The 15,124-nt window shown below is 39.5% G+C and overlaps 1 protein-coding gene across 1 annotated transcript in view; it reads left to right on the forward strand.

Annotated features, from left to right (window-relative positions):
• The window catches only part of LOC135208004 (uncharacterized), a gene marked incomplete in the record, with an annotated part of 189,155 nt that overhangs the window by 93,691 nt on the left and 80,340 nt on the right, over positions 1–15,124 (forward strand). The window contains 2 exon segments of the mRNA XM_064240099.1: positions 3,132–3,339; positions 14,235–14,416. Coding sequence (XP_064096169.1) covers positions 3,132–3,339; positions 14,235–14,416 — 390 coding nt within the window.

Raw genomic sequence — 15,124 nt, forward strand, 5'->3', positions numbered from 1 at the left:
CAAAAAGCAACAACACAAAAAGGCAACACACACCTACTAACAACACAAAGGAATCACAACAGCTCACCAACAACAACCCTCAGCAACTCACAACCGCACCAAGAAACCACAACAGCCCCCAACAACAACAACCCTCAACCATAACAACTCGCATATAACCCAACAGGAACTCACAAGCACAATAAATCCAACAGCACAGGCACAACAACTCCAAAGCAAACAATACCAAACTCAACAACAACTAAACAACAAATCAATAACACACAACTTAACTGACTATCAATGCCTTCAATAGACTGCTGCCGACACTACTGACTATCACAGGTTCTGCCTCAAGACTGACTCAAAACTCTGAACTCCAACAACTAACTCCAAGTGCACCAGCAGACAACCCAGAACTCACCAACAGCCAACTCATTCGTTAACCATCCATCCACCAATTACTCTCTCTATCTCTCTCTCTCTCTCTCAGATGTTGTCAAATGGAACTCCCATAACTCCTCCATTCATTAATATTGCTTCCAATGCAACCATAAATTCAGGAATAGTCCTATATGATTGTTTTTATGTCTTAACACTGGAAAAATGTAAATAGTAAGTAAATATGAAAGTATTACCATAGCTAGAATGCACCCATCAATATTGACGGGTGAGCGGAATGTGTGACTTAACCATTACAGTGGTGGCACGCCATGAACCACCTGGAACATATGTGGGCCTACAGTGAGTAGTGACAATGAAATTATCTTGAAAACATTTATTTTATATACTTAGAGGTATAATTGGATTTTCATAAAAATACAATTATTTGTTACAGTATATTTATTAACCACTTAAAAATTATGGCTTACTAACAAATATTTGCTTACGCAATTATTCTTTTATTAAAGACAAGATTTTGTGCTTAAGGCCTGTCCACACTAGGAAACAGTGTTTGCAAAGTTTGCAAACAATGTTTGTAAACTGTTTGCAAACAGTTTCCTGTCCAGACCTGTTGTCGTCAGGATACTTGTCAGTGCAGTAGCCTCTGTGTTCTGCTTGGCTATTTTAATGCACTCGAGGAGGGATAAGAGAAAGAAAAAGCCTACTTTTGATGGCGGGGAGATTAAATTATGCTTCTTTTCTTTTCCCTTTTCTTATTGGTGTCCGATAAATACTGTTTATAGGGAGGAATAGGGATTTAATGATGCATGCAATTTTTTCTTCAAAATCTATATAATACACTTTATTGGGAGGTAATTTATTCACATCAGCCTATTCTCTCCATCTACCCCCCCCAACCCCTGACCCCCAAACATCCCAGGATGCACCGACCTCCCTTTACCACCCTCTATCGCATGAAGGCAGCAATAGATAGATACGTATAATGGTTCCTGGGTTGGGAAAAGACTGGGTCTCACGGGGTGAGATGCAGTCTTCGACCAGATCTCACCTCTTATACGCGTCACCTGGGAACATTCCTAAGTTGGTTGAGACACAATCGGACAAGGTGGCAGAGTTTGGTGTCGGCGACTCTTTTCTTCCTCAATCTCCTTTTCAATTCCTGTCTTCTTTGACGCTTTGTAATGCCTTGTCTTCTGCTTTGCCGACTTCTTTCACCCCAGTAGACAGCTGCAGACTACTTTTCCTGCAGCCTCCCTTCTCATCAAGTTGGAATGTTGTTGCAAGGAGTCTGCTGCTGTCACCTTGAATCAGCAACTGACGGAAGAAGAGTTTGAGTCCGAAGAGTCTTCTTCAGTCTTTCAACGTTTGCTGGAACATTGCTATTTACTTTATCCTCATTAAGTGGAGGAAAGAAGTTCTGTAGAGGCTAGGTCTCTATTATCTTCTAGTATTTTGCCACCCATTAAGTCTTTGAAGTTTTCCTGGTTTTTTGAAGTTGCAGAGAGCCGCCTCTTATGACACAGCCTTGTTACCAGCACTTAAATCATCTTCTTTCAATGACTCTGATTTCCTTCCTTGTCTCGATTCTATGAAAAGACATGCTCTTGAGATTGACAAGGTGCTTTGGTCTAATGCATATAAATGCTACATCTCAACCCTGAGCCATCTTGGAAATTTTATGTCAAATTCATCAAACTGAACTTTCAAGACGACAGACAACTAAATGCTCCCACTTAGCAGCTGTATTAGGAGTGTTTTGTCAGCTCCACTTATTTTATTCTGTGAGATCTCAATGGTAGGTGTTTTTCAGAAGAAGCATCCACAGACATTGCAAAATCTTGTAGATCTAAAACAGCAAGGCCATGAAGACCCAATCCTGTCTTTGGTGAAATGTTTAGGCAACACAGGAAGTTGTCTGTCTCCATCATCATGTATTATTGGTCTGACTGCTCACAGATATTTGAGCTTTGTGGACTAAATGCCAGCTCTTCATTAGAGGTGAAGAGACTCATCCAGTATTTCAAGAAGAATGTTCCTTGAGGATTGTGTTAACCTTGTGGTTGTTACCTTTCTTTGGTCCAGAAGAGCTTTACTGAGCTTACCTATGAACCACTCTACAAGACATCATTATGGGATCTTACAGTTAAATGGCTTTTCAATGTTCTTTGCATCATCAGGATTCATGTGTTGTCTAGAAAAGTCAGTTACAGTAAAAACTGGACATCTGTGGGACTTTTGTTTGGGCTTTTTTTTTTGTGGAAATCTAAATAATCTGTTCAGTGGTGCTGTTCAACACTAATAGGATGATATAAAAAGGTCACAAGGAATATGATGTAATATTAATCAAGACAGGTCATCCTGAGAGATTTAAGTATGTGTCAAACTGTAAAGCAGAACTTGTTTGTATAGTAGTACAATATTACAAAATCAGAGCCCTCCATAATTTCATTGCATATAAGCATAATGCCAGTATGGATGTCTCTTCTGTTTTAAGTGAAGGTGTCTAGCAGTGCCAGTCCATCTTTAGTTTTGGTTCAGGCAAGTCACTTGCAAATAGTTAGGTTTGATGATGGTCTTGGCAGCCCATACTTTGTTAGACTGCCATGGTAATGTTTGTTAAAAAGTCAGGGGACATTTGAAACTGCATATATGACAAGATATATAATTGATTGGCTTATATAAAGCTAGTTTTGTCATAGAAATGTAATAATAGTACTATATATTTTAAAAATTTCTCTTGTTTACAGTTGTATTTTATTATGCTGGTCATGGAATTCATCATAGAGGAGTAGATTACATCCTTCCACTTCATTTTGAAAGAAAAGGGATGTGGAGCAATGAAGTAGAAGAACAAGCATGCATCACTACTACAGAAGTTATAAATTGGTTCCAAAGAAGCGATCCTGCTCTTATTTTTTATGTTCATGATGCATGCAGAGGAACAAGAATTGTAAAGTAAGCTATGTATTCGTATTTGTTGATTTTATTGTGTTTAACCAGTTATCAGAAAAGATGATGTATAAATGTAAATAATGATGATGATGATGATGATTAGGTAGTTTGATTAGGCCACCAAGTCCAAGTTCTTAGTTCGTATAAGGGTGGTACATCTTTCTTTTATTAGGCAAAGTGACATGTAAAACATCATTTGACATACGTGGAACAAACCTTCGGTCTTAACAATAAGATAAATCTTCTAGCGCCAGCTGGAAACCACTTAAAAACAATCAAAGATTATAAATGCTAGGAATCTGTGGCATCTGGCATTTGATGCATAGTTGAGATGGAAGCATGTTGAGAGAGTGCACTTGAATCCAGTGACGCACCAGTCTTTCTTTGACCACCGGAGAGTGGAGCCTCGCTTTACTCTCCTCCCCCTAAGCCGGTTCTTTTACCTAAGCCCATGGTTTGTTACATATTTATACCATCCCAGAAGACCTGTGGGCGTCAACGTTTTTAGATGGCCTTTCAGGATGCCTGGGTTCACGTTCCTCTGGGACGGATGCAAATTGCAGTAGATGTGCTTCTCGCCTATTCCTCTGCTTCGCATTGGTTGTTGTGTGTAAAGCTGGACTGTCTTTCACAAGGGGATATTGCCCCTTCAGGGAGAGAAGGTCAGCTACATTTTCTTCACATTTGTATTAAGACATTGTTTCTTTTCTTTTTAATTTTATGTTGTTACACATTTTCTGGGAATGTGGTAATGTTTTGGTCTTTCAGAATTTGTGTGATTCGGGACATTTGAGACGATAGAGGTTTGTGTTACAGACAAGGTTTATATGCTAGAATTTGGCTTTCTAGCATAGTAATCCTGCAATTCCTCAACACAAATTTTAATGGCGATGAGTAACATAATGATCGTATGTCATCATAAGGAATCACCTCATGGACGTGTCTGTTGGAGATGCATGTGTTCTGGGAAGCTCAAGGGCTTCTCCCCTGTCTACAGTGCAATTACTTTGTCAAAGCACAAGCTGACAGTAGGATATTTAGAATGTACCTGTGCTGAGCTTTTTGGCATAGAACATCTAGGACATCTCCTTGGGTTATCCTATTGTCTCTTCTGTCTACTTGGAAAGACCTATAGACCTCTTCTCTTTGACAGGAAGCTAAGGGTCTTCTGTTTATGGTCTCAGAATTGTTCATTGGAGAAGATGACTCCTTTATGCCTTCTGGGAATTCTCTGGGAGGCAGAATGATGGAGTGCCACACTCACCTTCCTCAAATATTCTAAGTCAGAGGAAGTTGTGTTCAACTCCAACTCCCTGATGTGGACTAGGTTGTCCTGCATGCTCCATGCCCCCGAGGCCAGGAGCTCTTCAATATGAGCACTCCAACCTTCGGAGGAGGCTCATGATTACAAAACTTTGTTTGCCGCTCTCTCGCCGGGTAGATGCTGCTACGTTACTGTGTAACTTTAACCTGTGCTGTGCGTGACTGTTTTAAGTTGAACTTTTTGTTGAACTTTCTGTTTAACCCCTGCAATGGCTCCCAAGCGTTCTGCTTCTGCTAAGGCTGGTAGTAAGCCTAAACGCCACCGAAAAATGACGATTGCTGAGAAGGTGACACTTCTCGATATGTTGAAAGAAGGCAGAAGTTACGCGGCCGCAGCCCGCCATTTTGGAGTGAACGAATCCACCGTTCACTACATTAAGAAGGACGAGGCAAACATTAGAAAGACAGCTGCCATCACCTTTAGCAGGTCAGCGAAGCGAGTTGTTACTGCTCGTAATAAAACGATCATCCGTATGGAAGGTGCTTTAGCAATTTGGATTGCTGACTGCCAGAAGAAGAACATAGCCTTGGATACGAACACCATCCGAACCAAGGCTTTGAGTTTGTATGAGAATTTTGCAGCAAAGGAACCTCAAGACGACGATGGCGACCATGCTGAAGAAGACGAAGATGATGTACTAGATGAACCTCAAGCAGGGACATCCACTGATTCCCAGCCTCAGAAACAACGTTTTTCCGCCAGCAAAGGATGGTTCGCGAAGTTTCAGAAACACTTCGGCCTGAAAAGTGTTTCCCTGCATGGCGAGGCTGCTTCCGCTGACACTACCGCTGCTGAAACTTACGCGAATGAGACATTTAAGAATATTATCACTGAAGGTGGATACAAGCCCGAACAAGTGTTTAATATGGATGAGACCGGCTTGTTTTGGAAGAGAATGCCGTCGCGAACTTTCCTGTTCAAAGAAGAAGCCAAAGCCTCTGGCTTGAAAGTATTCAAAGATCGTGTTACCCTCGTGATGTGTGGCAATGCTGCTGGATTTTTGCTAAAGCCGGGGCTTATTTACAAATTGAAAAACCCTCGTGCTTTGAAAAATAAAAATAAGAATCTCCTTCCCGTGTACTGGATGCATAATCCAAAAGCATGGATTACGAAGATGCTGACCTCCAACTGGTTCCACCAGTGTTTTATCCCACAAGTCAGTAAATATCTCTTAGAGAAGGGCTTGCCATTTAAGATCCTTCTCCTTATGGATAACGCTGGTGGACACGCAACTGATCTGTCGCATGAGGGCATTCAGGTTGAGTTCCTGCCACCCAACACAACGTCATTAATTCAACCGATGGACCAGGGGGTTATCAGGGCGTTCAAGGCCCTCTACACGAAGAATACCTTGGAGGACCTCGTTGCGTGTGTGGATGCTGCCCAAGATGATGAGGATGAAACATTCAATTTGAAGGCGTACTAGCGGCAGTACACAATAGCCACGTGCCTGCAGAACATCCAGAAGGCACTGAAAGAAATGAAACCTGCTACTGTTAATGCGAGCTGGAAGAAGTTATGGCCCCAGATTGTTTACGATGACAAGGGATTTACACCTGCTGAGATTCAACACTCTGCAGTACGGAAATCTGTGCAGTTGGCTGCGATAATTGGAGGTGACGGGTTTGGCGACATGACGACTGAAGACGTCGACGAGTTGTTGGACTGCCATTCCCAGCCGCTAACTGACGCAGACCTCGAAGACTTGACGAAATCGGCCAGTGACGAAGACAGTGAAACACAGGAAGAGACCCAAGAAATTGTCGAAGAAACGGGCTTAACATTAGAACGGCTTGCCAAGCTCTGCAACCTTGCGAAGTAGTTGAAAGAATTGTCGCAAGAGTGGGACGAGGATATGGTTCGTTCTCTGCAATTCTGCAACAAAATCGATGAAGACATGACTCCTTACAGGATGCTCTTTGAGCGAAAAAAGAAGCAGCGGCAGCAACTTCCGATCACAATGTTCTTCCGGCCTCGCAAAAAAGAGCCAGTTCCTCCTGCTACTATGCCTTCGGAAGAAATTGAAGAAGTGTCCCAGGAAGAAGTTGAAGAGGTGTCCCAGGAAAAGACACCTCTGTCTGAAGAGACGTAAAATACTATCATTGGCTGCACAGTAGAAGACATCATCAGCTTCATCATCATCATTTCTACTGTGCAGCAAATTCATCGCCATCATCATTCAAGTTTTTCTTCAACTTCTTTCGTGGTGAGTACAGTAACAATCTTTATTTTTTTATGCTTTAATATTCTAACATTTTAATATTTGTGCCTGTTTTAGTTTAGGGTACTGTAGTACATGCATTAAGTGTTCTGTACATTAAAGGGTGGTTTGTTAACAGTACTACATAAAGGGAGGGTTTTAAAAGTCTGAATATACATGTTAAATAAATACGTAAATATGGTGTCCCTACTTCGCGGATTTTCAGCTATCGCGGCCGGGTTTGGAACCTATCTACCGCGATAAACGAGGGTTCACTGTACTTACTTTCCTAATATCATGTGATCTAGGAAAGGAATGTGGGTTAGCCTTTTTAATGAGGGACACTAAAATTATTCTTAGCCCTTGTAGAGAGAGTGGTTTTTTCATTCTAAGATATAGGAAAATTGGACCTTCTGAAACATTTTCTGTGACCTCTAGGTAATCCTTAAGTGCTTGAACTGGGCATAACGATTTGTCTACTAAACTGAGTTTTCGTATAAGAATAGGAGATTTCCTCTTTAAAGGATTCTCTTTCTTGGCCAGGAATGATGGCCCACGGGTTAACAATAACTGGTTATCAGTTGTTTGTGTGATACATCGTCCCCGTCTAAGAGAGCCAAGTTCACTAATACATGCTCTTGATGCTAATGCTACCAGGTAGATTGCTTTTTGAAGCATGCGTGTGGTGGTTACATTAGGTCCGTTGAATTGAGGAGTACATAAAAGGTTGAGTACCTTATTCAGGGACCAAGTAATAGGAAGTTTTTTGGGAGCAGGTCTTTGTAAAGAAAAAGACCACAGAAAGGAAATTACAACTTCTATGTTGGAATCAATCCCAAATCCATAAACCAAGGGTTTATGGATTTGGGTTTCTTTAGAAATCTCGATTGGGCTCTCACTTTGGATATAATCTGACCATATTCTCCATACGGACTGGTATTGCTGGATAGATGATATCCATAGTTTTTGCACTAGGTACCTAGCAATATTGGGCGAGTAGTTTTCACGGTAGATTATATTTTAAAAATCCACAAGTGAAGGTCTCGGCTTAGAAAGGAGGATGCGTAAATGACTTTGCCTCCTACTATCTGGGATAGTACAGCGGATGGTAATGGAATTGACTTCTTCGCCCGCTGCTGAAGTAGTAGGAACCAATGCCTGTTTGGCCAGTTTGGGGCTATTAGGTAAGCTGTTCCTTTAAGGGTTAGGAGCTTGTTTAAAACCTTCAAAATCTGGGACAATGAAAGGAAAAGATAAATCGTCTTCCAGTTGTTCCAGTACTGTAGGAAAGCATCTCTCGCTATTGCTTGATTGTCCACATTCGGTGACACATATAGTATACTGGGAGTTTGTGATTCTCGTATGTGGCAAACAGGTCCACTTCTGGTTGTGGAAGTAGGTTGTATATTATTTGAAAGGAGTGGTTGTCCAATGACCACTCTGTTGAGGCTGTCGTGTTTCTTGACAAAGAGTCTGCTATTACTTTGAGCAACCCTGTAAGGTGAGTTGCAGACAAATGCCATTTCTTTTCCTGTGCCATCCAAAGAATGGCTAACATTACCATATTGAGAGGAGGTGAGCGTGATCCCAATTTTTTTATGCAAGACATTGCAGTCGTATTGTCTAGGACCAGCAGAATGTGTGTCTGTTCCAAAAGTTTGAGTTTCTTAAGAGACAAAAAGACAGCCATCAGCTCTAGGAAATTGATATGAGATGGCTCTAGGAAACTGATATGACAATTCCTTAGAGTAGCTGACCACCTCCCCGCTACCTGACGATCCTCCCAATGTCCTCCCCAACCTGTCAACGAGGCATCTGTGTGTATTGTTACTTTTACAGATGGAGGAGTCAGGGTGAACTGTTTTGCCAGAGATTCCTTCTGTGGCCATGGCCGAAGTATCTCCCCAAGTTTTTTATCATTTTGTGAGATTTGTTTCGCATCCTTCTTCTTGCATGTGACATCCAAAATTTGTTCACGTTTTTCAGTTGTAAGCTGAGTATTGGATCTGTTATAGATGCAAACTGTAGCAGACCCATCATGCGCTCTAATTGATGTCTGGAAGCAATAGGCTGTGTCAGGAACCTTTTGAGGTTTTTCCTTATTCTGTTCTGAGTTTTGAGGGGAAGATACAGAAGGCCATGAACTGTATCCCAACACATTCCTAGCCACTGAAAATGCCTGCTGGGTGTGTTACGGGATTTTTTCCAATTTATAATAAAAGCCTTTTGACTGGAGTCTATTGACTACTGTTCCTAGGTTTTTCAGGCACAATTTTCTTGTGGCTCCCTAGACTAACCAGTTGTCTAAATAAGCTATCACATGTATTCCTTCTTTCCTGAGTTCCCGAACAACTACTGTCACCAATTTTGTAAAAATTCTCGGGGCAATGTATAGCCCGAAAGGCATGACCTTGAATCTGTATGTACTTTTTCCTATCCGGAACCCTAGGAAGGGGCGGAAGGGAACGGCAATAGGGACATGCCAATATGCATCTTTCAGATCTATAGAAACTGTCCAGGTCCTTTTTGGAATGACAGAATGTACTTGGGCAACGGTAGTCATTTGAAACTTTTGGAAAACAATGTGTTTGTTCAATGTTGACAGGTCAAGGATCATCCTTCGTTCTGAAGAATCCTTTTTGGGAACACTAAGAGACATGCCTGGTGCCAAATGTAAGAATGTTTCTCTATGGCTCCTTTTAAGAGGGCCTTCGGCACGTAATCTTTCATAAAGGGGTCCAGTTTTTGAAAGAACCCTTTCAAAGGTGGAGGGGGATGAGACCATTTTCACCCCAGTCCATTAAGAATGATGCTGTGTCCCCAAGGAGAAGACTTCCATTCCATTTGAAACTTCTGAAGTCGACCCCCGACCAAACAATTACAATTCCTATTGGGATCCCCCCTACCTCTGCCTTTTCCCTTAATAGGCAATCCAGGTGTTGCTTTTCCTTTTCCTCTATAAGCTGGTTTTTGGACCTTGTGAAAAGGATATGCTTTTTGCTGTGCAGGTTGTTGTCCCTTTTGAGGGTGCGGTCCCTTCTGACTACCTACCTGCGTATGAGGAGAGCTATTGGAAGTGAATGGAGGCCTATATGATTTTTGATCAAAGCATGCCTTTTTTGGATTTGGTAAGGGGAAATTTCTGTTTTTGTTTTTTTGTTTCCTGAAATCTTTTGTTGACGTGCTTGTTCTTTTATTTGAGTCACAATAGACTCCTCAAACAGATCTCGGCAGAAGGCATTAGACTGTAATGGGGTAGTCTCATTGGGAAGCGACTTGTTGGAGTATTCCAGTACCTCCATTCGCGCTTTTATGCGCCAGTCCAAAAATTCATAGAGAGCTTCCCATAATGTTCTCATAAGGCTTTTAGCCACAACAGCAAAAATCATCCTAGATTCTTCTGGAAGCCTTTTTGTGGCTACTTCTAACAGCGAGGAAGTGGTTAAGACCCTAAGGAGGTGGGTCCTAGCACAAAATTCCGATGCTAATGTACCATCTAAAATCCTTCTCATTGGAGTACCAAATTGCTGAGTTGCAATATCTAGGGAAGCTTTCAAAGAGAATTTGTAGCGTTGCCCATTCTTCAGTAGAGTTTTCTGAAACCGGGATAGCCAAAGCAAATGGTTTTAGTTCTGCCAATGGTTCACGCTTTCTGGTTACTACATAATTTTGAAAATGTGTTTTCACATGGTTTATGACTTTAAATGTGAAGGGGCAGATGGCTGGTGGTACATGGTGAGCCACCTGAGTCTTGTTCATAATGGCACTAGAAATTCCTGTCCCATTTACCTGGTGAAGAGTTTCATTTACAGCGCTTCATGCCAAATTGCCAGCTAGGAGAACAGCTTCCTTTTCAGGCTTCTCCACGTCTGGCGCAGTGTTAGGAAAGGCTGACCTGTCCCTAAATTCAACAAGTACTACTTCTATCATGGTCTTTCTCTCATTAATAAGATACCATCCTGAGAGAAAATACACATTGAGGCAACTCACTAAGGGTTTCAACATCAGAGTAGGATTTTAGTCTCTGCTAGATTTTGGTTATAAGACTCATAACCAGAACTGGCCATTTTGTTGGTTCCAGTTGGGTTTGCACTCTTAACTCTTGTTTGGGCAGATTTGGTTTCAATTCTCCCCATTCTATTGCAAGATGCAGGACATATACATTTTGGTGTATCATTCAGTATGTCCGTTATCTGTTGCCTTTCAGCAGCAAAAGAATATTTGATGTCATTCATTATTTCCTTGCGGAAGGGATCTAATACTGCAAACTGTGTATCCCCTTTGGGGGAGCTTGCGAAACTTGATTGTACATCAACAGCTGAGCTGCAGCTGTCTGTTCCCCAGGGGGCAGAAGTCCTGAGTGAATTGCTATAAGCCTCTCAATTTGCTGTTATTTCCATTGGGTTCAGGTGGATCCTTATATCCCTTTTGGGGGAAGGATCCTGATTTGTTTCTGAAAGCTGCATGGGAGATTGAATTTCTTCTACATGTTTTTCCCATGGCTGATTGACATCTGTGTCCCTGATCCTTCTGGGTTCAGCAAGGTTCTTTCGGTATCAATGTCTATCTCAAGGTCTTTGAACACCACCTGTAGGTGAAGATTCCTCTAATTCCTCCCCAGGATGTACCTGGGGGATAGTGGTGACTGATGTTATTGGGTTTTGGGCCCGAATATGGAACGTCAGAGAAGGGTTTAAATTTATGCTTCCGGAGTTTTGCCGGATAGATATAATCTTCCCCTTCTTCACCTTTGCTAAACCCTAGGACCCATTGAGACAGTCTAAAGCTAGCAGTTTCATCTTCAAAGCTTGCTGCCAAGAGCATGCTACAATGCTCGCATATATCAGGAACAAATTTGCCCTGATCGTTACAAGGACTATGCCTATGGCAGGTGGTGTGTGCAGTGACCACTGGCAAAAATTGCACCGAGCAACCAGCTCGGCACATTTTGATTGAGGGCCATTTCTCATGATGGCCCTGTAGTGAAAAAACCAAGTTATTAGAAAATTTTTATTTTAGTGCAAATTATTTTTAATACTGGAAAACCGTAAATATTAACGAGTAGTAGATATCATTTTATAAGTCAGTTTGACTACAAATGTACATTTCTAGTATATTCTGTAAATTATTTAGGCAATTCTATATACTAACTCCACATGGACTGTAAGGAACAGTCCTGTAAAAACAGAGGCCACTAGGGACTGGGGTGTCAAATGTCATTTTTCTGTTTCTGATACCAGTCCCTGTGGTTAAATTCAACCCCCAACAACAATTGTTAAATTTCAAATAGCAACTCAATTACTTTTAAGAGAATTGTAATTTTCATATAAATACTCGATGCAGTTATTACCTAGATCTGCCTAAATCTGTGTTAACTCAAACCTTTTGAGGTTTGAATTACCTTTGAAGCCTTGTTTATTTTTATATTACTTTAAACTTAGTCCTTATGTATTGGTTATGGTTAGGTTTTAATTTTGATTATAACAACACCCAATATTATTCAAGTTAGTTTATGACTAACTATTTACTAATCTTAGCAAGTTTCCTATAAGGCTTGGGTTAGTATCATTGGTATAATGTATTCCTACTGAATGAGGTTAGGTTTTTACTTATTACCAAGAAGAATTTAACATGTAGCCTAATCACTTAGTTAGGCTACATAACCAAGTTACTGTTTACTTTAGTTAGGCTACATAACCAAGATACTATTTACTGAGTCATGTAATTTTTGAAATTTTTTAATAGAAGTAGTTTCTGAACCCATACACTCATAAATATACACATATATATGTCTAACTATTTACTAACTTAAGCAAGATTTCTATAAGACTTGGGTTAGTATCCTTGGTATAATCTATTCTTACCATATAAGGTTAGGTTTTGACTTATTACCAACAAAAACTTAATATGTAGCCCAATCGCTTAGTTAGGCTACATAACCAAGTTACTATTTACCGAGTCAAGTAATTTTTTACATTTTTTCAATAAAGTGGTTTATAAACCCATACATATACACATATATGCACATGCATACACACATAGGCTAGGATACTAAATCATAGCAAAACAGACATTTTTGCTAAGCCTCGAATAGTTTTAGCATGTTTCATTACTGATAAACTAGCCTATATAAAACCATCACACCAACACTCCTTTGAGGACGAAACAGCGACTACTCTATCAAAAATACAGATTATAATAAAATACCTGATATCGCCCAAAATATGACTATTGTACATGAACAGAAACTTTTTCTTCACTAACAATAAACCACAGGAGTAAATGCAGGAGGATAACGCAGGTGAAAATCTAACCTTTGAATGTTACCAAGTTAATCACACTCTTACCTGTTGAGGATATTGTTGGGGTCAAGATCAGTCTACCCCAGAACACTCACTAAAATGGCTGAGTGAAGCTGATTAGTAATAATTTTCTTTGATTGCTGTGTAACATTATTCATCATTCTATGTTAGTGAATTTTGTATTATTTTAAAACTAGAGAGTTGAAGTTTTTGATGATATTTAAAATGTAACATTATTCATCATTCTATGTTAGTGAATTTTGTATTATTTTAAAACTAGAGAGTTGAAGTTTTTGATGATATTTAAAAAGGTAACAATAAAAAAAATCGATATCATTAGTAAAAGTTAACCATAAAGAAAAATTTTTATTACTTTTTAAGTAATTAAAAGTTAATTAGAGGAAACCAATGTCCAATTTCTGTTTACACTGTCTTAAAGTATGATAAATTGTCTTTTCAAAGGTATGAAATTTACTACTATTTGCCCCATGTGTGATACCACAAAGCACATTCAAAAACTGAACAATATTCTTGAATGGTGTAAATTCACTGAGCGGAGTAATAGTTTGTGTTTTTTAGAAAAAAATCTCTCATAAATTAGATTTTATACTACTGGTTTCCATGACAACAAGAAGCATCCTACATACCACATTCAGGTTTCATTATTATGATGCTCTTTTACAATTTATGGCAGAAAAATGAATTACAACAATAATTATCAGAATCTCAAAGGGTTAACTAGTTAGCAGCAGGAACTAGTACAGGTAAACCAACACCAGAACTTGAAAAAAGTTGAAAATACATGTCAAAACACTGAAAAATACACTAGAATATTGTTTATGTACAGTAATTGCAGAACAGCAGAAATCTATGGATAAATGACAAAATATGTAACTTACTTTGTCACAAAACCACCATTCAAATAAAAAGCCAAAAAAGAACAGTTGTGGGAAATTATTAGAATGATGCAGATAATTGACAATTCTGCAGGGAGAAAATGAGCTAGATAATAATGTTAAATAAAGACTGAATCCTTTGAGATTGTGTAATAATTCAACTTTTTATTTTTCAGGGACTTCCAGCCTCAAGAATTATATAGAGAAGCAAAAGGTAATTTGTGTCTTTTGAATGCAACATCAGAAAGTTATATTACTTATGAAGATCCTGAATGTGGGTCCTTACTGATGCAAGAACTGAAGGGTTGGATCACAGAGAAAATCCCTGTCACTGCATTATGTGACAGAGTTTTAAAAGGTAAGTGTGTGTGTGTGTGTTTGATGGCAAGGGATTAATTAATACACACAATTTCTGGATTCAGATTCTTGTAACTTGGATTTAAGTGGCTTGGATTTCTTTCCTGTTTCCTTCTATATGAATCATCTTAGTTTTAGTCTGATCAGGACTGATATTTGTTGATTAACATGGCTTTGTCATTTTTCCATTTGACTGCTATTTTGACATAAAGGAAGGTGAGGTTGGATGGCCTGTCTCTATATCTTGAATCCAGAAACTGAAGTGATGATCAGGGTGAGATTATATTTATGCTTGTCCACCAGAATTGGTCCTTATCCAGACAAATTGACTGTTCTTAGGACATTGAGAGTCAAGTGTATATCTAAGGTAGTTTTCTCTTGGGGGACCTTTATATATGAAATAACAATAATGTTCCTTCATTGGTAGGGTAGGGAGTCCATTCTGGATTAATTTGTGTTAAGCAAGGAATCAGTTTGTTAAAGACCATGAATATGAAAATTATTGAGAATAATAATGGAAAATTGAGTTTTATTCAAACATTGTGAATGAAATTTAAAAAAAGAAAAATTTCAAAATATAAGCTAAAGTATTTGAATCAGTTTGTGTTTCAGGACTTTACCTTGCCATGAAATCATTCAGCCTTATTGTGAGAGTTAGGATGCTATTGGGTTATTTTTGGATATATCATGGATGGTTGTATTTGAATTG

This window comes from Macrobrachium nipponense, chromosome 34 (assembly GCF_015104395.2).
Source record: "Macrobrachium nipponense isolate FS-2020 chromosome 34, ASM1510439v2, whole genome shotgun sequence".
NCBI lineage: Eukaryota > Metazoa > Arthropoda > Malacostraca > Decapoda > Palaemonidae > Macrobrachium > Macrobrachium nipponense.